At 40.5% G+C, this 26,746-nt stretch overlaps 2 protein-coding genes across 5 annotated transcripts; both read right to left on the bottom strand.

Moving 5' to 3' along the window:
- Positions 1–5,046: 5,046 nt before the first annotated feature.
- On the bottom strand, positions 5,047–17,866 carry LOC134092082 (zinc finger protein 135-like). 4 transcript variants are annotated; one of them, XM_062545048.1, is made up of 4 exons: positions 17,664–17,866; positions 16,576–16,862; positions 16,500–16,539; positions 10,537–13,466 (listed from the first exon to the last, which is right to left on the bottom strand). In XM_062545048.1, exons 2-4 carry the CDS (start codon positions 16,816–16,818, stop codon positions 12,226–12,228), a joined length of 1,524 nt encoding a protein of 507 aa, XP_062401032.1. In that variant the 5' UTR covers positions 16,819–16,862; positions 17,664–17,866; the 3' UTR covers positions 10,537–12,225. The 4 variants fall into 4 exon arrangements, with proteins under 4 accessions (XP_062400902.1, XP_062401032.1, XP_062400964.1 ...); XM_062544918.1 differs by lacking the exon at positions 10,537–13,466 and adding an exon at positions 5,047–6,397 and having other exon boundaries at positions 16,500–16,862; XM_062544980.1 differs by having other exon boundaries at positions 16,500–16,862.
- A 749-nt stretch (positions 17,867–18,615) lies between these two features.
- Positions 18,616–25,189, bottom strand: LOC134090837 (gastrula zinc finger protein XlCGF57.1-like). The gene is made up of 3 exons (XM_062544288.1): positions 25,017–25,189; positions 23,829–24,192; positions 18,616–20,959 (listed from the first exon to the last, which is right to left on the bottom strand). The coding sequence occupies exons 2-3, from the start codon at positions 24,145–24,147 to the stop codon at positions 19,443–19,445; spliced, it is 1,836 nt and encodes a 611-aa protein (XP_062400272.1). The 5' UTR covers positions 24,148–24,192; positions 25,017–25,189; the 3' UTR covers positions 18,616–19,442.
- Positions 25,190–26,746: the final 1,557 nt, after the last annotated feature.

Here is a 26,746-nt window from a genome sequence, read left to right as displayed (position 1 = left end):
TGCCATTGAAAATGAATGACTTCCTGAATCTTTGGAAGCTCAAGTCAGCAGCGGTGTGAACGCACAGTTACGCACCTTTATGCGCATGGGAGAATTCCCCCCTATGTGCTTGCATGGTCCCAGCTTCACACCTCATTTAGTCATTGCAGCAGTTTTGTAGTCTGGAACAACAGAGGCAGCAACAGGAAGAAGAATGTTGAAATTTCCACAGATTTTGCGTGAGAAACAAAAGAAATCCTTTTCATTTTCAGTGTTGACAGTTCTCCCTCCTGACAGAATCGAGGAGAAAGGAGTGAGTGTGTAGAATAGAGGAAAAAGGAGTGAGTGTGTGTAGAATAGAGGAGAAAGGAGTGTGTGTATAAGAGAGGAGAAAGGAGTGAGTAAGAGAGAAGAGAGGAGAAAGTAAAATAAAACAAGCATTACATAAGGAGTGAGTGTGTAGAATAGAGGAGAAAGGAGTGAGTGTGTGTAAGGAGCACAAAGAGGAGGAGAGGAGTCAAGTCGAGTTTATTTATTCAACGCATTTCATACACAGGGGTCATTGAATGTGCTTTACACAAACAAAAGCAAACAGCAATAACAAATAAAAGCAAATAAAAGAAGAGGGAAAACAAGCCTCCCAACATCTCGATCAGTCTATTCACATCATAATAACATAATAACATGCCTTCCAACATCTCTATTACTGGTAGTCTATTCATATATCATATACATTTTTTTGCCTATTTATTTATGTATGTGGCTGACGAGACGACTAACCACTATGCTTCTCTCTGGTATGCGTAAACGTGTGGCGCTGAATATCTTGGAACGTTCTAAATGCTTTTCCACACTGGACACATTTATGAGGCTTCTCTCCGGTATGTGTAAGCATGTGGACTTTAAGATTTGAAATGTGTGTAAAACCTTTTCCACACTGGGCACATATATGAGACTCCTTATGTGAAAGCATGTGGCGTTGAAGATGTTGGAATGTTTGAAATGATTTCACACACTGGCAAGGGCGTAACTTTGGGTCTACCATTGGGGGGGTTAAACTCGCGGCATATTTATGAATTAATTTATTTATTGAATAATTTTCTTGTGCAAAAGTTAACACGCTAATTTGCAGTTTCTGTATTAGAAATACATTGTGATACTTTTACTGATTTATGCTACTTAACGTAAATGCAGCTGTTCACTTGACTATTTCTGCCATAACACAGTAGTTAAATTCAGTGTTTAAGCACTAGCCAGCAGTGGCAGCTTCCACTTAATTGATTTTGTGTGTGTGTTCACTATCTTATGAAAAAAAAAACAAGAACTTGAAGATCAATCAATTGCATCACTGTATTGGCACCTGCATGCAGCAAATGTATTATGCACAATTCAACAATATATCACAATTCTCAATACATCACAATACACGGTGGCACACTTGCACCTTTATTCTAAACTGATTTCACATATTGGTGGGCATGCCATCACCAAATCTCACCATCCACTAACAAAATCTAAACAAAGGCATGTAAAAATAAGGCCTATCTGTAAATCACATTTTAAGGTGTGTTACAACATATTAGGCTGCAACTTAACACACACCATTCAAACACCTGTTTGCGTCTTGACCAAATCTCACCATCCACTAACAAAATCTAAACAAAGGCATGTAAATACAAATTAAGGCCTATCTGTAAATCACATTTTAAGGTGTGTTACAACATATTAGGCTGCAACTTAACACACACCATTCAAACACCTGTTTGCGTCTTGACCAAATCTCACCATCCACTAACAAAATCTAAACAAAGGCATGCAAATACAAAATAAGGCCTATCTGTAAATCCCATTTTAAGGTGTGTTACAACATATTAGGCTGCAACTTAACACACACCATTCAAACACCTGTTTGCGTCTCGGTGTAAAAGAAAGGAAAGAAAGGAACTGTATACACACTGACTTCTTAGTTTCTTAGTCTTCATTTTATGTTACAACATATTAGGCTGCGACTTAACACATATACCATTCAGGTAAAAGCACCAAACACCTGTTTGCGTCTCGGTGTAAAAGAAAGGAACTGTGTACACACTGACTTCTTAGTTAAGAGGTCCAATTTGTCCTGATGGATGTGACACACTGCAACATGGTTCAGCCTCTGCTGTGTCATAGTTGTGCGCAACCAGGTCTTTAATCGTCTAAGAGCACTAAAGCTCCTCTCTGCCTCAGAGGACGAGACTGGTACAACAAGGAGTAATCTGATCAGAGTTTCAACTTCAGTAAATAAGCCTCGCACCTCTATTGGCAAATCTTTGAGAACGTTTGTAGCCTCTCCACAGGAACTGTACATGTAATTATGTTTGAACATAGGTAGCTGGATTTCCAACAACTGGGCATTAATTTCTGGGTAGTCATGAACCACCGGATCAATATTTCCAGACAGCAAGGTGTTCTCCAGCTTTTGTAGGGTAAGAAGACCACCCTGCTGAGCGTTCAGTGAACTGTGTGTTAATGGTGTCCAGAACCTTATAAAACTCAACTCTGTAGTATTCCACAGGAGTTTTAGGACTGAAACCACTTGATTCGCCACAATAGCGCTTGGGTGGCTGTCGAACTCTTGGCATTGTTATGGGTTCTAAGTCTAAAGAATTCACAACTGAAGATGCCCTCTCAAAAAGGTGTTGGAAAGCCTCATCACTCCTCTTGCCATTGAGAGTAGACTGAACCTTACAAACAGCAGCCTGCATACCAGAAACAGTCTCTGTCCTTCTCTGAAGAGACTTGTTGAGACACTCTAGCTCCCCAATAACTGCTTGTGCCATCACAAGACCAAGTACAGTACTGCCCCTCAAAAACTGCTGAAACAGACCATTTGCAGTGGTTGCAGTGGGAGAGTTAGTCCCTGCCATTTCCTCTAAGGCAGTGAGGATAGAGTCATACCGTGTTAAAACAGAATGGATGGCAAGTCTAAACAATTCACAAACTCTCACAAATTCTCTGCCCTCTGGTTTAAGGTCTCTTACCTGGTCATCTGTGCCTCCTGCGCTGCCTGTCTCTGTGCTCTCTCTCCCTCACTTTGGTCACCTGACCCTCTGTCGCCTCCTCCTCCCTCTCCTTCTACAATTTCTGTGCCTCTGTCGCCTCCTCCATCTCCTTCTTCAATTGTTGCACCTCTGTCACCACCTTCTCTCTCTCCTTCACTTGCTGTACCTCCTCTGTCGCCTCCTTCTCTCTCTCTCTGGTCACCTGTCTCTCTCTGGTCAGCTCCTTGACCATTTCCCTCTCTTTCTCTCTTCTCCTGATATATAAAAATCTCAGTTAAGCTTCATTTTCGAATGGTTTGAGAGAGGTGGTATATTCTAATCAGTTTGGGAGAAAGTGTGTTCCCTCACCAAAAAGTTGGAAAGCATTTTAAACACCTTTTGCCCACTTACTACCACATAAAGTTATAAAATAATAATATAATAATTGTTATAAAATAATAATAATAATAATAATAATAATAGGCCTAATAAATAATAATAATGTTGTTTCAATGTTTGCCAAGCCTAGTACTCACATGCACAGTCAGCACAAAAGTTTAGAGTGCTGCGTCTCGTTGTTGCATGGCAACCATTCATATGGAGGGGGGATTTCTTGGCGGAAGAATGATTATCTATGAATAGCCTACATCGTTAAATTTTTCATTGCTGTGCCTTTGTTTCATGAAATTTTGCTAGATCAACGTAGTAGGCCTAACCGTTTTAGAAAAGCAATAAGCCACTCGAGTCCGTGGTTACTGTATAATCGAACAGCTATGGAGGGGAATTTAGGCATGACGCGAACTGCCTGCCTACAGCAAACCACGGCCTCTCAGGGCTTATTGCTTAATTTAACTTGTTAATCCACCACTTAGAATGACAACCCACCAAAACGTGTGACTATATTGGAGCAAACAGCAACTTAAGTTACTGTTCAGTCAGTGACATGGTTCGAGTGATCCATCCCTGCACCCTCAACTGGCAAACGAAAATCTAGCCAGCCAACTTCAGTCAATAGCCTATCAGTTTAACAGAAAACTTAGCAATAGGGGTAGGTTATACCTCCGTTTGGTCAGAATTCTTGCTCTTCTTTGCATGTGTCGACCAACAATGAAAAATAGTTGACTGGCTGCTTTTTTGTGTCCTTTTCATCTTTCTAGTCTTTCCAACTGCTCGTCCCAGCGGCGGCGCTAAATAGTAACCAAACCTTCGGGTAGAGAAACTGAAAGCGTTCGGGTCGGGTAATACCAAGTAGCCTAGGCTAGTGGGGGGGGGGGTTAATACATAATATCTTGCTGGCAAATGAAACGAATGAAGAAAAGAATCGAAAGTTATTCATTCAGAATATTTTATAATTTGATAATATTTTTTTTTTTTTGATTTGATATTGGGGGGGTTATATTAGCTGGATCTGATTTTTGCGGGGGTCATAACCCCCTTAACCCCCCCGCAAATTACGCCTATGCACACTGGACACATTTATGAGGCTTTTCTCCGGTATGTATTCTAACGTGGTCTTTAAGATTTGAAATGTGTGTAAAACCTTTTCCACACTGGGCACATATATGAGACTCCTTATGTGAAAGCATGTGGCGTTGAAGATGTTGGAATGTTTGAAAGGATTTTACACACTGGACACATTTATGAGGCTTCTCTCCGGTACGTATTCTAACGTGGTCTTTAAGATTTGAAATGTGTGCAAAACCTTTTCCACACTGGGCACATATATGGTACTCCTTATGTGTAAGCATGTGGCGTTGAAGATGATGGGATGTTTGGAATGAATTTGCACACTGGACACATTTATGAGGCTTCTCTCCAGTGTGTACTAACATGTGGACTTTAAGATTTCCACTTTTTGAAAATGATTTTCCACACTGCGCACATTTATGAGGCTTCTCTACGGTATGTGATAGCATGTGGCGCTGAAGATCTTGGGACATTCTAAATGCTTTTCCACACTGGACACATTTATGAGGCTTCTCTACAGTGTGTGATAGCATGTGGCGTCGAAGATCTTGGGACGTTCTAAATGATTTTCCACACTGGACACATTTATGAGGCTTCTCTCCAGTGTGTACTAACGTGGACTTTAAGATGTGAACTTTGTGAAAATGACTTTCCACACTGGACACATTTATGAGGCTTTTCTCCGGTATGTATTCTAATGTGGTCTTTAAGATTTGAAATGTGTGCAAAACCTTTTCCACACTGGGCACATATATGAGACTCCTTATGTGAAAGCATGTGGCGTTGAAGATGTTGTAATGTTTGAAATGATTTTACACACTGGACACATTTATGAGGCTTCTCTCCGGTATGTATTCTAACGTGGTCTTTAAGATTTGAAATGTGTGCAAAACCTTTTCCACACTGGGCACATATATGATACTCCGTATGTGTAAGCATGTGGCGTTGAAGATGTTGGAATGTTTGGAATGAATTTGCACACTGGACACATTTATGAGGCTTCTCTCCAGTGTGTACTAACATGTGGACTTTAAGATTTCCACTTTTTGAAAATGATTTTCCACACTGCGCACATTTATGAGGCTTCTCTACGGTATGTGATAGCATGTGGCGCTGAAGATCTTGGAACGTTCTAAATGATTTTCCACACTGGACACATTTATGAGGCTTCTCTACAGTGTGTGATGGCATGTGGCGTCGAAGATCTTGGGACGTTCTAAATGATTTTCCACACTGGACACATTTATGAGGCTTCTCTCCAGTGTGTACTAACATGTGGACTTTAAGATGTGAACTTTGTGAAAATGACTTTCCACACTGGACACATTTATGAGGCTTCTCTCCGGTATGTATTCTAATGTGGTCTTTAAGATTTGAAATGTGTGTAAAACCTTTTCCACACTGGGCACATATATGAGACTCCTTATGTGAAAGCATGTGGCGTTGAAGATGTTGTAATGTTTGAAATGATTTTACACACTGGACACATTTATGAGGCTTCTCTCCGGTATGTATTCTAACGTGGTCTTTAAGATTTGAAATGTGTGCAAAACCTTTTCCACACTGGACACATTTATGAGGCTTCTCTCCAGTGTGTACTAACATGTGGACTTTAAGATTTCCACTTTTTGAAAATGATTTTCCACACTGCGCACATTTATAAGGCCTCTCTCCAGTGTGTATTAACACGTGGGCATAAAGATTTGAAAGTTCTGAAAATGATTTTCCACACTGCGCACATTTAAGAGGGTTCTCTCCAGTGTGAATTTGCATGTGGGCTTTAAGAGTTGAGCTTCTTAAATAACCTCTTCCACACTGGACACATTTATGAGGCTTCTTTCTAGTATGTGTAAGCATGTGACGCTGAAGGTGGAGTTCATCATTCTGTCCGTGGATCTTCTGTTGCCTGACTTGTGGGTGTTCAGATACACCTGGAAGAGTTAACATAGAGACTTAGAAAAATAACAGACAGGTGTTCCATTCAGCAATTAAACACTGATGAGGAAATAATTAACTTTAAATAGAATTTAAATGCAAAAGTGTGATCACTACTTATGGCTTACACATTACAAGACAGAGAAGGTTGGTGAACAGTAAAGATATGCAAAGATGTCTTTAAAGTAGAGCTGGGACTCGATTAACTCTTTGAATGCCGCACTGTTTTTGGAAGCTATGTCCCAGAGTGGCGGCGAGCTAGATCATTTTTGACTATTTTTGTAGAGCCACAGCATATTCTATGTTATAGTTATGGACACATACTATGGCTCGTTTACAAGGTGAGACTCTGAGCTCTCTACGTGTCTCCATTCCTGAGAAATCCCAAGCTAAACAGTGGCTGGTTTTCATCAAAATCCCTGTTTGTTTTCTAGAAACGGAGATATAAGCCGCTTTAAGACAGACGTACATTTCCGCATTGTTCATGGACTTTTTTACGGAAGGGGCTTTTTTTTGTTGTGCTGTCTCAATTCATATGTCCGTATATCTACCACCAGAACCTTTCCTGCTGCCGACCTCATGCAATCTGCATGACTGCAATCGCGGAAAAAATCTGCACTTGTCAGTGATGATCAAGGGAAGTGTTAGCCTACGTGCATGAGCGCCCTATGTCAATGAACAGTTCTATCTCTCTAACACGCTGCAGGTAATGCAGCAAGCCTGCATAGCCTAGGCTAGCCTACTCCCTAGCCTAGGGGTGGTTCTCAAACTCTCTCCTCGATCCTTGATGCTCGGTCCCACTGATCAATAACTATACACTAGACTATCCCATTGTTGAGACTGCCACCTTGTGACGAACCCACAAAATTACAAAATGACCTTGTATTGACTTGACGTGCCTGATTCGACACAATTCATGCGGCAATATCAATCAAATGCTGCGTTGTGATATAATGTCCAGATAAAATGTCCGGATTGTGAGATTTCGTGAGTTTTCGATCGTCATCTACTTAAGTTCATGATAGACTTCCAAAAATCACACATAAGGTGAGTTAGAGTGTCTAGTTTCGTCATTTAAAAAAAAAAGCGAAAAGCAATATTACGTTGTTGCCACTCAAAGAGTTTTTAAAAAATCTAATTAATTAGAGGCTTTGTAATTAATTAATCGAAATTAATCGCATTTTAATCGCATATAAATATTTGACCTGAGAACAGTGAGAAGTATTTTTTTTCACATGGATTTTTAGTATACCATTGAATAATGACTGAATACATAAGCTTAAGCAACAAAAATATTGTTTAGTCCAACAGACCGGTGTTTTTTTTTGCCATAAAGTGTAGCAATACCATATTTAGAAATATTACATTTCAGAAATTCAGGTAGCCTATATAGGTAGACCTTCTGTAAACTATAATACTTAGTTTTTTAAGTAAAACACAATACTGTGATATCCTGTTAATTGTGTGTTAACGGTTACCTTGAGTTGGGTGGAGTTATGAGCTTGTGTGTGTGTGTGGGGGGGGGGGGTTCCAAGAGTGAAGTTGGACATAGAATTAAGTGCAGCGAATTAAGCGCGACTTGTGGCTGTAACAGCAACTCGGTTGCTATTTGTTTCATAAATAAAGCTCCGAGGTTTCCCTCAATTGTCTTGAGTAATACTTTCAAGTACATTCGGAACATTGGAAACCCTAACTATTAGAAAACATCTCTCTTGCTTCACTAGCCATAACAGACTTTGTCTACGCTAGCTGCTATGTTTGCACTGAGGTTATACTTAAGGCTCGATGTGCTGCGGTGATATGCGAATTCCTTGTTGCATTGCTTGCACACAACCATGCTCTTATCGACGTTCATTTTTTGTGACAAAATTTCCCTTCCACGGGGCCAACCAGCGTGGTCACGTCAGCCCACTGTAGTTTGTTGTTGTCTGAACCAAGGGGGCAGGCATATTCCCGGAAGTAGAGACACGAATTGAGCTGGTGATCAACACTCTGCTAACTCCCATGGACGGCAATAGATTGCAGATTTTTTTGCGATCCCATAACTTCATGTAACATGTGCCCTGTGTCACCCTTATAGCTTCTGTGTATTCTATATAGGGTATCGAAGGCAAAACTAATTCACTTCTTCCCCGTATATAACGTTGGTTTCCCGTAAAGTATAGTTAGCATGTCGGTTGGAGGGAAGCTAACGTTCGACAGGAGATTCCCCGTAATGTTTGGATAAGAAGCTCAGTCCAGCCTGCACGAAATCCATGACGGAAAGTCATTCGCAAGATCAGGGAAAAAGTGTGTAGCCTACGGTAGCCTACTGTTTGATAGGGTAAAGCATTACCTAGAGGCAAGTAAACATACTATTAAAAATGAACGTTAATAATGGATAGACAGTTGTTCGGAAAATCCCATCTATCAGACGAGTTACAGCAATGTACAGGATGGCTAACGTCACGAAATGAGTACGAGTCTGCATAGTACGATGGAAAGTAAACAGATTTTTGTTTCAGCCCCCTCCCATTGAGAACAACGGAGTCTGTTTGTCCATTTATTTTAGGTCTATGGTCTGAACCGAACTCATGTGCGTTAGTTGGTGCTCCAGTATAATCGGTCCATCTGAAACTCATCCAGTGAGAAACGTTCCGCGGTGCAAAAATGAATATGATTAAAATGCGTCAATTTTTTTAACGCATTCATTTTTGTGTAATTAATTCATCTTAATTAACGCGTTAAAGTCCCGGCCCTACTTTAAAGATATCAGGGCCCAGTTGTTCAAAAGTAATCAGATGTTTTGGGTTGCATCAGATCTGATTTGTATCAAATGTTCAGTATGTGTTCAGGGTTAGGATTCATTTGACAGATGAATGGGGAGAAGCCTTGGGCCAGCCCTGGTCCTTGTTGATCCGGAGTAAAACCACCTATGGACAGTCTGAAGCACGGCGAGAAGCGGATAATCATCACAATGCAAAGCTTATTCCTATCTTACACTTGAGTTTTTCACCAAGCCTGTCTCTTTTGTTGAGCCATGTGCCAAGGGGTGTGGTAATTATCAACCTAAGGAGGGATCTAGCGGATTATCTAAAAATCGCCATTGTACACAACCTAAAACGCATTGCGCCACTGACCGAGAGAAACCTGGTCAGAAATCCATGGCAAATTGTTTATATTTGATTTTAAGAGCATTATCAACATGCTGTTTTCGATGGTAACCTATTGTCAGTCATCATAGTGAAAGTAACTGTGTATAACTGTTTTGTTGTTGACTAGGAGACTACGGTGAAGTTAGTTTCACTTGCCAATGCCAGTGAGTTCAAATAATAGACGAGTGCAGATGCGTGTATATATACTCTGCTAGGTTTCAGTAAAGCATGGTTCAGTGGAATACCTGTTTCACCCGCTGCTTAGGGAATGACCGATGTCAAACAGTTGTTTGAGAGCATAATTACATGAATTGGTGCAGTTTTGAGCAAGGCATTAGTTGGCACCAAATTGTCTTACAATGCAAGTGTCCAGGGCATTCCTATTTTTTGCTCATTCCAGTTTATTAACAAGAGAAGTCTGCATCATAAAGACATCAAGAGAACCTTGCACACACCGAGCTGTTCTAGAACCTGCATCATAGTGTCCAGTGGTGTTCTGTGGATCAACTATTATGTAAGGGATAATGTTTAGACGCCAGTCATTATCTGAAAATAAGTCCCGGCAGGATGAACAGAACCCCAACGTGCAGCGGAGGGGTTTTGCTTCGTCCTGAAGGGACTTATTTTCCGATAATGACCGGCGTTCTATACATTATCACGTTTATTATACGGCTACTTGCCAATAAGAGAAAAGGTAGACAAAATGTTATTATTAGGTGTCGCCATAAAATCTCAAATCAGCCATTACCGATCTACTTGCGGTAGCGTGAATCTGAAGCAAAAAACCTGTTTCCATTGGCAGCGGTCATTATACTTTCGGCGCGGTCATTATACCAAAATAACTGACCTCAGAACGTTGGGGAGGCCCATTCAAAGTGAATGGGAGCTCCCTCAGCATTCCAGAGAGCCGTATAATAAAAAGATATAAAAGATATAAAGATGAAAACGATACAATAAAAATAAAGTTTGTGTGAGAGAGACCGAGATGTGGTGGATAAATTGTAAATTTATTAAACAGTAAATGATACGTCATCAATTTAAATTATACACTTAAAGGGCCGTTCACACCAAGAACGATAACGATAACGATAACCATAACGATAAAAGCGCCCACACTGGCCAACGATAAGAAAAGTCTCTCCTCGTGTTAATGAATGTGATGGCTAGAATATTATGGGTTCTGATTGGCTGTTCGCTTTTGATCGTTCTCAAAATTTATCGTTCTTCATGTCGTTATCGTTATAGTTTATGTGTGAACGGCGCCATTCATATGAACGAGAACGATATTTTTCTATAGTTATCGTTATCATTATCGTTCTTGGTGTAAACAGGCGTTAAGGCTTAAGTAAGTCACATGTCATCAAAGTGAAACCAAATAGCCAAGTAAACTGCAGTAAGTTAGATGTCATCTAAGTGAAACCAAATAGCCAAGTAAACTGCAGTAAGTTAGATGTCAGTTGAACATAGTAAACTTAACCCATATTAAGTTAGATGGCAAATAAACCACATAAAACAAGAATGCATCACATGTAAAGAAATGAAAAAAATAGAGAAGAAGGAGAAGAGGGGAAGAAAGAGAGAAGAAGTGGAAGAAGGAGAGAAACCAAAAATCTGAAAGGCCTCCTCCTCCTAGTGTGTGTGAAATCTGAAAGATTGTGACTAGAAAAGCCTTGTCCTTCTAGTGTGTCTGTGTGTGTGTCTGTGTGTGTGTGTGTGTGTGTGTGTGTGAGAGAGAGTGAGAGAGGAGAGGAGTGACTAAACAAGAGTGAGGTTTACTGACGTGTAACTTAAATATAATTTTGTGTATGAAAAATTGGAGAGCAACTAATGGGAGCGACAGACACAACAGACACAGGGCAACTAATGACGGCGACAGACACAGGGTAATACTGAGGGTAACAGACACAACAGACACAGGGCAACTAATGAGGGTAACAGACACAGGGTAACTAATGAGGGCGACAGACACAGGGTAACTAATGACAGCGACAGACACAGGGTAACTAATGACAGCGACAGACACAGGGTAACTAATGAGGGCAACAGACACAACAGACACAGGGCAACTAATGAGGGTAACAGACACAGGGCAATTAATGAGGGTAACAGACACAAGACACAGGGCAACTAATGAGGGCAGACACAACAGACACAGGGGCAACTAATGAGGGTAACAGACACAACAGACACAGGGCAACTAATGAGGGAAACAGACACAGGGCAACTAATGAGGGTAACAGACACAACATACAGAGGGCAACAGACACAGGGTAATACTGAGGGTAACAGACACAACAGACACAGGGCAACTAATGAGGGCGACAGACACAGGGTAACTAATGACAGCGACAGACACAGGGCAACTAATGAGGGTAACAGACACAACAGACACATGGGAACTAATGAGGGTGACAGACACAGGGCAACAGGGCAGAATGAGGGCAGACACAGGGGCAACTAATGAGGGTAACAGACAAAACAGACACAGGGCAACTAATGAGGGCAACAGACACAGGGCAACTAATGAGGGCGACAGATACAGGGCAACCTGCTTTGATGTCACAACACATCATACTTTCATAAAGTCATACTCTAGCTTGTCTGTGGACATCATTAGGCCTATTTACAAAGCCAGTGCTGGATGAACAAATAACGTGCTTGCGACCGCGGACAAGTGCTTTAGTGTTGCTTTAATCCGTTCCCTTGTGTACTAGCATATGACGTTTAAGATTAAACATTGTTGAAAAAACTCTTCCACACCGGAAACATTGATGGCGCTTCTCTCCAGTGTGAGTTAGCATGTGGGTTTCGAGCGCTGAAGGGGCCGCAAAAGCTTTTCCACACTGAGCACATCTATGAAGACTCTTCTCAGTATGTGTGAGCATGTGGCTTCTAAGGGTAGGGGATGTTCTGAAGGCTTTTCCACACTGGTCGCATTTATGAGGCTTCTCTCCCGTGTGCACTAGCATGTGGTCTTGGAGAGTTTGGAGGTGTTTAAACACCTTTCCGCACTGGTCGCATTTATGAGGCTTCTCTCCGACGTGTGCTCGTATATGGCGTTTAAGAGTATACATTTGTGAAAAGCCCTTTCCACACTGGCCACATACGTGAAGCTTCTCTCCGGTGTGTACTAGCATGTGGGTTTTAAGCCTCGAAGGGGCCGGAAATGCTTTTCCACACTGAGCACATTTATGAAGACTGTTGTCAGTATGTGTAACCATGTGGTATTTAAGGCTCGTGGATCTTCTGTATGCTTTTCCGCAATGGGTACATACATACCGCTTCTCTCCAGTGTGTGTTTTTCTGTGGGTTTTAAGATGATGAAGTTGTGAAAAAACCTTCCCACAGTGGAAGCACGTATATGGATTCTTTCCGGCGTGTATTTGCATGTGCCTTTTAAGACCTGCAAATTGTGAAAAACCTTTTCCGCAGAGGGCACATTTGTGACGTTTTCCTGTGTGCACTTCTTTGTGCGCAAGCATGTGGCGTGAAAGGCTCGAGCTGTGCAAAAAACCTTTCCCACACCGAGTACATTCATGAGGCTTCTCTCCTACAGGTGCACACAGCATGTCCATTCCTTTGTGTACAAGCATGTGGCGTGAAAGACTGGAACCATGTGAAAAACCTTTTCCACACTGAGAACATGTATGAGGCCTCTCTCCTGTATGTGTGCATAGCATGTTGTGGTTGACTGGTGAGGGTGTTGTAAATGCTTTTTCACAATGCAAATATTTATGTGGCTTTTTGCGAGACCTCTCCTTTTCATTCACCCAAACTGAGTGCGTTTGCTGGTGTTTCTCAAGTTCTGTCAGGGTGGTGAAGCTCTTCCTGCAGACGGTGCAGTGGTGCAGCCTTCCTTCATGTTGCAGGTGGAGTTCATCATTCAGTCCATGGATCTTCTGATGCGTTATATGTGGGTGTTCTGATACACCTGGAAGAGTTACCATAGAGACTTAGAATGATAAATAGATGCTCCACATTGAGCAATTGATACTGACGAACAGAGGTGGAAAAATCCAGTTTCAGTGAGTAAAAGTCCTACCACATATCTGTGCCAACCAGTCATTTAAACCAGCTGATAAGCTCAACTCTTCAGCTAGGTACTAGAGCAGTTAATTGCTGAGATCACCTGTGCCAAGTGCACAGATAGAACCAATACATGATCAGACTTTTACTTTCTGAAGCTGGAGTTTTCCACCTCTGCTGACGAAGTAAATTGCAAGTCCTCCAGTTCATCGCATCCCAACTGTCATATATCTGTTCCCCACTAGGGGGACCTACCCCACAGTTTGAGAACCATTGAATCAATGGGACAGCTTCAGCCTTCAATGAAAGTCTACACTACTTCAAGTCAGGCTATTTCTGTTAATCGCCACCTTCATTAGCGAGGTTGATGGAAGACCTCCTTGGCTTCTATTTGACAGCGTTCAGACTGGCAGCAAAAATCCAATTTTTAGCCCATTCAGATTGGAATCTTCTGAACAGTGACAGATCACTTGAAATGTGAAACCACATCCAGGAGTTAGTTTCATATCTCATTAATATCGGATATGGACAGATGTGTCTCAGTCTGAACAGCTTCCAACACTCAGATCGGTTTTGACTGTCCGTAACGTGACTTTACGCGCCTGACCGCCCACCTATTTCGAGTTGTGGAGCAACGTTACGGCTATGTCTTTTGACCATGTTATATTAAAATTTGACTAAACCATACTCAATGCTAATTAGTGCATTATACAGTCTCTGCTCCATTTCTATGGAAGTTGCATGAATCCACATTGTTCTATTAAATGTTGTTAAATAGTTAAATAGCCTTCCAACAGTTTGAAGCGGGTTTGCCACCGAGTAGTTTCAGTTTCTGTCGCGCAAAACACGCACACACATGCATGCATTCAATGAAGGCTCACCACTTAGTTGTATGGCTCAATGAAAAATCACATTAAATTAGCAAGTGTTTCCTCCGGATGGCAGAAATGTTTGTTTTCGTTGCTAAGTAGTAGATATATTTTGCGGCTGCATCAGCATGCAGTTGCTGAAAAGTAAAAAAAAAAAAAACATGTTTTAATTTGATCTGATTCATCACATTTTCAGTACGTGTTCATGGATGAGATTTATTGGACACCCCTCAATAAAAACAGGATTACCCTGATTCCAGTAAAAGAGAGAATTCAGAGTGTATTTCTATCACAAAATGTAATAGAATTATAAATGGTCAAATAATATACTATTTTTCCTTGTTGAGTTCCCGTTGATACTAGATACCCGTCAATGCTAGATCAAATCTGTGACTGTCTTAAGTGGGAGTGTGTGATGGGCTACTGTAGTCTTTATAAATCTTTTCATAGTATTCTGATGTATGGGTATCATACTTGTTAGGGCCTGAGCACTGTACTTAAGTAGGGTTGTCAGTGTGGTACTTCTTCAACAATCTACTATAACAAGTTTGGCAGTGAAATTCAGAATTCTGTTGTGTTATATTAGGCACACACAGTTGTGAGGTATCTGAAAAAGTACTTCTGGGATTTCGAAAATACCTGATACAAGATGACAGCTGTATTTCGCTGCTAAACCTGCTATAGAAGATCGTTGAAGACCAGTAACCACTCGGTGAGCTGCACATTTTTAAAAACTAACGTTTAGGGGTGTTTTAAGGACAAAATAGTCCATTCACAAAGCGAGCAATGTTAAAGCCATGCAGAGCTCCATTCTAAAGCTGCCAAATTCTAACCTGACTTTCGCCAGATCCTGTAGTTCGCTGTCTGCTTCACACAAGGATCTGGGACTTCTCGATAGGGTATGTATTTCTGAAGGCGGGTCCTTGTAAAACATCCTCGCATGTGATTTGATAAACCACTTGCCTGTTATCTTGAATGACGTGCTCGGCTTCTTCAAGCTCTTGCCAAACCCGGTCGGAAGAAGAGTAAAAACATCCTTGCCACCAATAAATGTCTTCAAAACTATTCTCTGTTAATCTTTTAAAGAATGAATACTCGATAGATCCGACAAAACGGTTGAAATAGCAGAATCAATGTCAGCACAAGACTCCTCGCTGCGTGCCGCCATTGTTATTTGAATCAAACACTCGCTTCGGCGCTCCTGATTGGTTGCTCATTTTTTGAGCAACCGCCAGGGCTTTGGATTGCCGTCGCGTCCAGACCCTTGTGTGGAGCTCAGCGAAACGCCTCTGGTGGAGCATGGCGGAACTACAAGGGTCTGGCGAGAGTCAGGCTAGCCAAATTCCACGAACAGGCTCAATCGTCGAGATTTCGGTGTCAAACACTCGTTTTCCTGCAAGGCAATACAGAAAACGGGCTTAAAGTGTAAAATATCGAAATATTCCTTTAAGTACTGAGTTGCAGTACTTATTCCACCACTATAGGCCATCATAGTTCACCATAACCACATGTGAAACAGTTTTATAGTTCTGTAACATCATAAACCTTTAAGGCGTTAAGGTTTTTTAAAAACAACACCGGATTTTTGACGTTAGCATTTCAAAAGGCCATGGCTTGAATGGGGTCAGATGAAGTCCCACTGTAAATGTGAATCATTGTTTATGATCAAAAGCTCATGAAGGGGGTTTATTAATCTATTTAGCATATTATGACATCACTGGATGACAACCACATTGAATTATGCACCTTTCAGGAAATTCTGAATGTTGAAATTTCTTGAATTTCCCCTTGGGGATCAATAAAGTATCTATCTATCTAACATATTCGAGCAGTCATGTCATCAATAGTTTTGCTGCGTTTTAAAAGGCTACATGAACAGGCTACTCTAAAACTAAACTAATACGCGTCTCTAATCTAAAACGTGCCTCTCTGTTGACTGTGTATGAGCTCCCGTTACGTGGGTAATATCTTGTTGTGCATGTGAGTGATTCAGCGCAACAGCGACCTCTAGAGTCACACAAATGCATTGCTACACACCAGATTATTTAGCTCTATGTGAGAGGACTTACTTTCCAGCAGATGTTCATGCTGCTCCTCCTCCTCTTCTTCTTCCTCCTCCTCTCCATCTTCCTCCTCCTCTTCTTCCTCTTTCTTCACTTCAGTCTTCACAGTTGTCTGTAGTATTTCATTGTAAGTAGACCTTGGTGACTCTGTGGTGTCTGTTTCAGTTTTGCAGTGAAACTCTGCAAAGGGCTTTTCTTCGTCATTTGGACATGAAATCATGTGATCATATTCCTCCTCTTTAATATCTTCTTCTTTCACCATCACTCTCAGGCCAAACTGGTGTGTTTCAGCACAGCCAGAGCTAAGTGGAAGTTCGAGTTCCATGTTGTTAGCAGAGCACTAGATCCCATCCAAATCAGTTCAATCACCTGTAGTCAGAGAAACAAAATAAAGACTAGAAAGGCTAAGTCAGGTTTCATTTCTTTCTTATTTGTATTAGCTATTATTATAATTATTATTATTATTATTATCTCTATTTTTACTAGAAAGCAACTTTCCATGAATAATTAGTTGGCCTATTATAATGTAGGCTACTGCTTAGCCTGGCTATCACTAGACTAGGTCTGGATTTTCCAGGCTTTCACAGGCATCGGTGCAGAGTTCACCAAAGGGAATTACCCACAGTTCAAAGTGTTGTGACGTTTACCGCGGGGAAAATCCGGAAATCACAAAGGTAAACAACAGCACGACACAAATGCATGCTGTAAGTGTCAGCAATGTCTTTGTTATTAAACATCGCTACATGTGACCTCGTGAAATGCTGTCCTAATCCCATTTCTATCTATTCTTTAGTCCTTAGTCCTCAGGGCTCACTTTGGGATTCAGCCCGTATCAGCTAATTTCAAAACATACACACTTTCACACACAACATTGAGCCTCCTCCATCACGCGCAGCGTATCGTAGCCGAATCCAGAGCCATAAAAGAGAATCCGTTTTTGCATCAATGCACACCCGCACGGAACAGCACCGCGGATGGAAAAACATTTTAAGGGAAACTCTGAGGCGAGGTTATTGACTGGTTATGGGAGAAACTGCTGATTTAAGCAAAGCCTGAATGCATGTAGTCTAAGTTATTGCTGTGTTAAAATCAGCGGTCCTGAAGTTAGCCTATGGGATGTTTGGTTAACCAGCTCCCGACTATTGTTTACGACAGAATAGGCCTACATACCTTCCTTCCGCAAGTTCGTTGCTGCATCAAATTAGGTCTGCTGATTTGGTGTTTGTCTCCGCAACATCTTGAACCGACATCTATGAAATTCGCGTTCCCTGTGGTAGACTTGACTACACGTGAGATATCCTCCTCGCGACTCGAGAGCACCGTGATTATAGCGAAAGTTGAAATCAGAGAATGTCTAATAAGTAGACGGGCTCTGGTTGAAATGTTCATACCGGATATATCCAAGAGTTAGCAAAGGCGGCTAAAAGTTAGTATTGTTTTCAAAATAAAAGTCCCGCTAACCTTATAACATAAAACATTCATAGATAATATATGTGAGCATATGTGTAATACTAGATTTTTGTTCTTTACTTTTACATGAAAACAAAATATTTGCATGAGTCTCACATCTTTGAGAGAATACATGATTTGTGTAACATAATACATCTAGCATAGGGTACGTTGAGCTGTCTTGTGCCCCCTCAAAAATGGGGGTGAAATGACTTATCCCCAAAACATCAGCTTTCTGAAAATGTACAGCTATGTGAGAGAGACTGGTAGGGATGATATACGGCGAAAGAATTGCACATTTATTAAACAGGAAATTATACAATTAAATGTAATCAATTTAATCAAACAAAGTAAAACCCAAATAGACAAGTAAACTACAGTTAGTTAGATGCCATTTGAACAAAGTAAACTTAAGTTTAAATTAAAGAGATTAAATTAGATTAAATTACATGGAAAATAAACCACATAAAACAAACATCACATAAAGAGTGAGTGTGTAGAATAGAGGAGAAAGGAGTGAGTGTGTAGAATAGAGGAGAAAGGAGTGTGTGTGTAGAATAGAGGAGAAAGGAGTGTGTGTGTAGAATAGAGGAGAAATGAGTGTGTAAGAGAGAAGAGAGTCCGATGAGAAGCAAGCAAGGAGCACCAAGAGGAGGAGAGGAGTCAAGTCGAGTTTATTTATTTAACTTATTTCATACACAGGGGTCATTGAATGTGCTTTACATGAACAAAGCAAACAGCAATAACAAATAAAAGCAAATAAAAGAGGGAAAACAAGCCTCCAAACATCTCGATCAGTCTATTCACATTTTAATGACATAATAACAAGTCTCCCAACATCTCGATCAGTCTGTTCACATTATAATAACACAATAACAAGCCTCCCAACATCTCTATTACCGGTAGTCTGTTCACTTTTCATATACAATTTTTTGACGAGACGACTAACCACTATGCTTCTCATCATGTGTAAGTACGTGGCGTTGAAGACCTTGGGATGATCTAAATGCTCACTGGACACATTCATGATGCCTCCCTCCAGTGTGTACTAACACGTGGAGTTTAAGATTTGAACTTCTTGAAAATGCTTTTCCACACTGTACACATATATGAGACTTCTCTCCAGTGTGTATTAACATATGGCGTTTAAGAGTTGAAGTGTCTGTAAAACCTTTTCCACACTGGTCACATTTATGAGGCTTCTCTCCAGTGTGTACTAACATGTGGAGTTTAAGACTTGAACTTCTTGAAAATGATTTTCCACACTGGACACATTTATGAGACTTCTCTCCAGTGTGTATTAACATATGGCGTTTAAGATGTGAAATGCCTGCAAAACCTGTTCCACACTGGTCACATTTATGAGGCTTCTCTCCAGTGTGTACTAACATGTGGAGTTTAAGACTTGAAATTTGTGAAAATGATTTTCCACACTGGACACATTTATGAGACTTCTCATCGTAATGTGAAAGCATATGGCGCTGAAGATATTGTAATCTTCTAAATGATTTTCCACACTGTACACATATATGAGACTTCTCCAGTGTGTATTAACATATGGCTTTTAAGAGTTGAAATGTCTGCAAAACCTTTTCCACACTGGGCACATATATGAGGCTTCTCTCCAGTGTGTATTAACATGTGGACTTCAAGATTTGACCTTCTTGAAAATGATTTTCCACACTGGACACATTTATTAGACTTCTCTCCAGTGTGTATTAACATGTGGACTTCAAGATTTGACCTTCTTGAAAATGATTTTCCACACTGGTCACATTTATGAGGCTTCTCTCCGGTGTGTACTAACATGTGGAGTTTAAGACTTGAACTTCTTGAAAATGATTTTCCACACTGGACACATTCATGAGACTTCTCTCCAGTGTGTACCAACATGTGGCGTTTAAGAGTTGAAATGTCTGTAAAACCTTTTCCACACTGGTCACATATATGAGGCTTCTGTCCAGTGTGTACCAACATGTGGATTTTAAGACTTGAAATATGTAAAAATGCTTTTCCACACTGTACACATATATGAGGCTTCACTCCAGTGTGTACTAGCATGTGAAGTTTAAGACTTGACATTTGTATAAAAGCTTTTCCACACTGGACACATTGAGGGTTTTCTCCGTTATGTGTAAGCATGTGGTCTTTAAGATGTTGGAATCTTCGATATGATTTTCCACAGAGGACACATTTATAAGGCTTCTCTCCAGTGTGTACTAACATGTGGACTTTAAGATGTGAACTTTGTGAAAATGACTTTCCACACTGGACACATTTATGAGGCTTCTCTCCGGTATGTATTCTAATGTGGTCTTTAAGATTTGAAATGTGTGTAAAACCTTTTCCACATCGGGCACATATATGAGACTCCTTATGTGTAAGCATGTGGCGTTGAAGATGTTGGGATGTTCTAAAGGCTTTTCCACATTGGACACATTCATGAGGCTTCTCTCCAGTGTGTATTAACATGTGAACTTGAAGACTTGAGCTTTGTGTAAAGGCTTTTCCACAGTGGACACATATATGAGGCTTCTCTCCAGTGTGTATATACATGTGTCTTTTTAAAACTTGTGACGTTACAAATGATTTTCCACACTGGATACATTTATGAGGCTTCTCTCCAGTGTGTACTAGCGTTGGTCTTATACAAGACTTCTCCCCTGTGTGTACAAGCATGTGGCGTGAAAGGCTTGACCTGTCTGAAAAACCTTTCCCACACTGAGAACATTTATGAGGCCTCTCTCTTGCATGTGTGCATAGCGTGTTGTGGTTGACTGGTGAGGGTGTTGTAAATGCTTGCTCACAATGCAAATATTTATGTGGCTTTTTGCGAGACCTCTCCTTTTCATTCGCCCTAACTGAGTGTGTTTGCTGGTGTTTCTCAAGTTCTCTCAGGGCCGTGAAGCTCTTCCTGCAGACGGTGCAGTGGTAGAGACTTCCTTCATGTTGCAGGTCGAGTTCATCATTCAGTCCATGGATCTTCTGATGCGTTATATGTGGGTGTTCTGATACACCTGGAAGAGTTACCATATAGAGACTTAGAATGATAAATAGATGTTCCACATTGAGCAATTAGATACTGACGAACAGAGGTGGAAAAATCCAATTTCAGTGAGTAAAAGTCCTACCACATATCTGTGCCAACCAGTCATTTAAACCAGCTGATAAGCTCAACTCTTCAGCTAGGTACTAGAGCAGCTAATTGCTGAGATCACCTGTGCCAAGTGCACAGATAGAACCAATACATGATCGGACTTTTACTTTCTGAAGCTGGAGTTTTCCACCTCTGCTGACGAAGTAAATTGCAAGTCCTCCAGTTCATTGCATCCCAACTGTCATATCCCTGTTCCCCACTAGGGGGACCCACCCCACAGTTTGAGAACCATTGAATCAATGGGACAGCTTCAGCCTTCAATGAAAGGTTATGTCCAGAAGTCAAGCGTGCACGCTGGGTAGTACCTTCTTCCCAGTAGCGTATTAGTTAGCTTGCTCCTCAGTATGCGTCTCTACCTACATTTGGACAGCACTAACTAGTTGGCATCACCTGACTCGGGGAGGGGGGTGTGTTGACGATTTGCATGACGTGTGGAGCTTGACCTGCGCTGCGCAATGGATTATGGGATACCTGAGAGCAAAAAAGATGCATTGATGCACGCTTGGAAATCACGCCAAACGAAGTAGCCAACTAGTGAGAGCGCTTGACTTTCGGACAGTCTACTCTGACGTAACTTCCGGAAAATGCACACTGCCCAGCGTGCACGCTTGACTTCTAGACACAACCAAAGTCTACACTACTTCAAGTCAGGCTAGTTAATCGCCACCTGCATTAGCGAGGTTGATGGAAGACCTCCTTAGCTTCTATTTGGCAGCGTTCAGACTGGCAGCCAAAATCCAATTTTTAGCCCATTCAGATTGGAATCTTCTGAACAGTGACAGATCACTTGAAATGTGAAACCACATCCAGGAGTTAGTTTCATATCTCATTAATATCGGATATGGACAGATGTGTCTCAGTCTGAACAGCTCCCAACACTCAGATCGGTTTTGACTGTCCGTAACGTGACTTTACGCGCCTGACCGCCCACCTATTTCGAGTTGTGGAGCAACGTTACGGCTATGTCTTTTGACCATGTTATATTAAAATTTGACTAAACTATACTCAATGCTAATTAGTGCATTATACAGTCTCTGCTCCGTTTCTATGGAAGTTGCATGAATCGACATTGTTCTATTAAATGTTGTTAAATAATTAAATAGCCTTCCAACAGTTTGGTGCGGGTTTGCCACCGAGTAGTTTCAGTTTCTGTCGCACAAAACACGCACACACATGCATTCAATGAAGGCTCACCACTTAGTTGTATGGCTCTATGAAAAATCACATTAAATTAGCAAGTGTTTCCTCCGGATGGCAGAAATGTTTGTTTTCGTTGCTAAGTAGTAGATATATTTTGCGGCTGCATCAGCATGCAGTTGCTGAAAAGTAAAAAATAAAAAAAATGTTTTAATTTGATCTGATTCATCACATTTTCAGTACGTGTTCATGGATGAGATTTATTGGACACCCCTAAAAAAAAACAGGATTACCCTGATTCCAGTAAAAGAGAGAGTTCAGAGTGTATTTCTATCACAAAATTTACTAGAATTATAAATGGTCAAATAATATACTATTTTTCCTTGTTGAGTTCCCGTTGATACTAGATACCCGTCAATGCTAGATAAAATCTGTGACTGTCTTAAGTGGGAGTGTGTGATGGGCTACTGTAATCTTTATAAATCTTTTCATAGTATTCTGATGTATGGGTATCATACTTGTTAGGGCATGAGCACTGTACTTAAGTAGGGTTGTCAGTGTGGTACTTCTTCAACGATCTTCTATAACAAGTTTGGCAGTGAAATTCAGAATTCTGTTGTGTTATATTAGGCACACACGGTTGTGAGGTACTTCTGGGATTTCGAAAATACCTGATACAAGATGACAACTGTATTTCGCTGCTAAACCTGCTATAGAAGATCGTTGAAGACCAGTAACCACTCGGTGAGCTGCACATTTTTAAAAACTAACGTTTAGGGGTGTTTTAAGGACAGAATAGTCCATTCACAAAGCGAGCAATGTTAAAGCCATGCAGAGCTCCATTCTAAAGCTGCCAAATTCCACGAACAGGCTCAATCGTCGAAATTTCGGTGTCAAACACTCGTTTTCCTGCAAGGCAATACAGAAAACGGGCTTAAAGTGTAAAATATCGAAATACTCCTTTAAGTACTGAGTTGCAGTACTTATTCCACCACTATAGGCCATCATAGTTCACCATAACCACATGTGAAACAGTTTTATAGTTCTGTAACATCATAAACCTTTAAGGCGTTTAGGTTTTTTAAAAACAACACCGGATTTTTGACGTTATTATTTCAAAAGGCCATGGCTTGAAAGGGGTCAGATGAAGTCCCACTGTAAAGTGAATCATTGTTTATGATCAAAAGCTCATGAAGGGGGTTTATTAATCTATTTAGCATATTATGACATCACTGGATGACAACCACATTGAATTATGCACCTTTCAGGAAATACTGAATGTTGAAATTTCTTGAATTTCCCCTTGGGGATCAATAATGTATCTATCTATCTATCTATCTAACATATTCGAGCAGTCATGTCATCAATAGTTTTGCTGCGTTTTAAAAGGCTACATGAACAGGCTACTCTAAAACTAAACTAATACGCGTCTCTAATCTAAAACGTGGTTCTCTGTTGACTGTGTGTGAGCTCCCGTTACGTGGGTAATATCTTGTTGTGCATGTGAGTGATTCAGCGCAACAGCGCCCTCTAGAGTCACACAAATGCATTGCTACACACCAGATTATTTAGCTCTGTGTGAGAGGACTTACTTTCCAGCAGATGTTCATGCTGCTCCTCCTCCTCTTCTTCTTCCTCCTCCTTTCCATCTTCCTCCTCCTCTTCTTCCTCTTTCTTCACTTCAGTCTTCACAGTTGTCTGTAGTATTTCATTGTAAGTAGACCTTGGTGACTCTGTGGTGTCTGTTTCAGTTTTACAGTGAAACTCTGCAAAGGGCTTTTCTTCGTCATTTGGACATGAAATCATGTGATCATATTCCTCCTCTTTAATATCTTCTTCTTTCACCATCACTCTCAGGTCCACCTGTTGTGTTTCAGCACAGCCAGAGCTAAGTGGAAGTCCGAGTTCCATGTTGTTAGCAGAGCACTATGATCCCATCCAAATCAGTTCAATCACCTGTAGTCAGAGAAACAAAATAAAGACTAGAAAGGCTAAGTCAGGTTTCATTTCTTTATTATTTGTATTAGCTATTATTATTATTATTATTATTATTATTATTATTATTATTATCTCTATTTTTACTAGAAAGCAACTTTCCATGAATAATTAGTTGGCCTATTATAATGTAGGCTACTGCTTAGCCTGGCTATCACTAGACTAGGGTCTGGATTTTCCAGGCTTTCACAGGCATCGGTGCAGAGTTCACCAAAGGGAATTACCCACAGTTCAAAGTGACGTTTACCGCGGGGAAAATCCGGAAATCACAAAGGTAAACAACAGCACGCACGACACAAATGCATGGTGTAAGTGTCAGCAACGTCTTTGTTATTAAACATCGCTTATATGTGACCTCGTGAAATGCTGTCCCAATCCCATTTCTATCTATTCTTTAGTCCTTAGGGCTCACTTTGGGATTCAGCCCGTATCAGCTAAAACAAAACATACACACTTTCACACACAAAATTTGAACCTCCCCCATCACGCGCAGCGTATCGTAGCCTATGTTACATCGCCGAATCCAGAGCCATAGAAAGAGGATCCGTTTTTGCATCAATGCACACCCGCACGGAACAGCACCGCGGATGGAAAAACATTTCAAGGGAAACTCTGCGGTGAATTTATTGACTGGTTATGGGAGAAACTGCTGATTTAAGCAACGCCTGAATGCATGTAGCCAAGTTATTGCTGTGTTAAAATCAGCGGTCCTGAAGTTAGCCTACATGGGATGTTTGGTTAACCAGCTCCCGACTATTAGCCTACGACAGAATAGGCCTACATACCTTCTTTCCGCAAGTTCGTTGCTGCATCAAATTAGGTCTGCTGATTTGGTGTTTGTCTCCGCAACATCTTGAACCGACATCTATGAACATTCGCGTTCCCTGTGGTAGACTTGACTACACGTGAGGTGTCCTCCTCGCGACTGGAGAGCATCGTGATTGTAGTGAAAGTTAAAATGTTCATACCGGATATATCCAAGAGTTAGCAAAGGCGGCTAAAAGTTAGTATTGTTTTCAAAATAAAAGTCCCGCTAACCTTATAACATAAAACATTCATAGATAATATATGTGAGCATATGTGTAATAGGGGCCTACTAGATTTTTGTTCTTTACTTTTACATGAAAACAAAATATTTGCATGAGTCTCACATCTTTGAGAGAATACACGATTTGTGTAACATAATACATCTAGCATAGAGGGGTTGAGCTGTCTTGTGCCCCCTCAAAAATGGGGGTGAAATGACTTATCCCCAAAACATCAGCTTTCTGAAAATGTACAGCTATGTGAGAGAGACTGGTAGGGATGATATACGGCGAAAAAATTGCACATTTATTAAACAGGAAATTAATTAAATGTAATCAATTTAATCAAACAAAGTAAAACCCAAATAGACAAGTAAACTACAGTTAGTTAGATGCCAGTTGAACAAAGTAAACTTAAGTTTAAATTAAAGAGATTAAATTAGATTAAATTACATGATAAATAAACCACATAAAACAAGCATCACATAAGGAGTGAGTGTGTAGAATAGAGGAGAAAGGAGTGTGTGTGTAGAATAGAGGAAAAAGGAGTGAGTGTGTAAGGAGTGTGTGTGTAGAATAGAGAAGAGAGGAATGAGTAAGAGAGAAGAGAGTCCGATGAGAAGCAAGCAAGGAGCACCAAGAAGAGGAGAGGAGTCAAGTCAAGTTTATTTATTTAACTTATTTCATACACAGGGGTCATTGAATGTGCTTTACACAAACAAAATCAAACAGTAATAACAAACTAGAAATGCAATTCCAAGGAATTACCAGTGCATGAAAATGCAAAAAAAAATATAGATAGATAATGTAGATATGGCTACTAAGGTATAGCTAGGGTAAACATGGTGGTTGCATAGTTTAAAGAGAGTTGATAGTGTTTAGGTAGACATTTTAAAGCTTAAACATTCCTGTTCTAACTTAACTAATGATTTCTAACAGGTAATCTAAAATGTTAACTATGCTAACAATGATAACCAGGTTGATTGGTTTACTTGGCTAATGATTTCTAGCAGTACTGTTAAAAATGTTAACTATGCTAACAATGCTAACTATGCTAACAATGCTAACCACGTTGATTAGCTAACTTAGCTAATCATTTTTAGCAGTTATGCTAAAAATGTTAACAATGTTAACTATGCTAACAATGCTAACCAGGTTGATTAGCTAACTTAGCTAATCATTTTTAGCAGTTATGTTAAAAATGCTAACTATGCTAACAATGTTAACTATGCTAACCATGCTAACTAGCTAACTTGGTACTGAGGACTTTTATTTTGAAACATTTGTTGATGGGGTATCCATGGCTGCCACTATCAGGAATAAAGAAGTTACTGTAGTAAAATCATGTTGGTTGCTATGGAAACGGTCATAAACGCTTAATTTTGATGGTTGCTATGTTGGTTGCTAGGTAAATGGAGGTCTCATGTAGTTGACTGGAGGCATAGTTGATGATAACTGACAGTTGGAATGGTTGAACAGTTAAATAGTTG

The sequence above is a fragment of the Sardina pilchardus genome, chromosome 1 (genome assembly GCF_963854185.1).
Source record: "Sardina pilchardus chromosome 1, fSarPil1.1, whole genome shotgun sequence".
NCBI lineage: Eukaryota > Metazoa > Chordata > Actinopteri > Clupeiformes > Clupeidae > Sardina > Sardina pilchardus.
The sequence above is the reverse complement of the archived record's forward strand: the minus strand, read 5'-3'. Positions and strand labels throughout refer to the sequence as shown.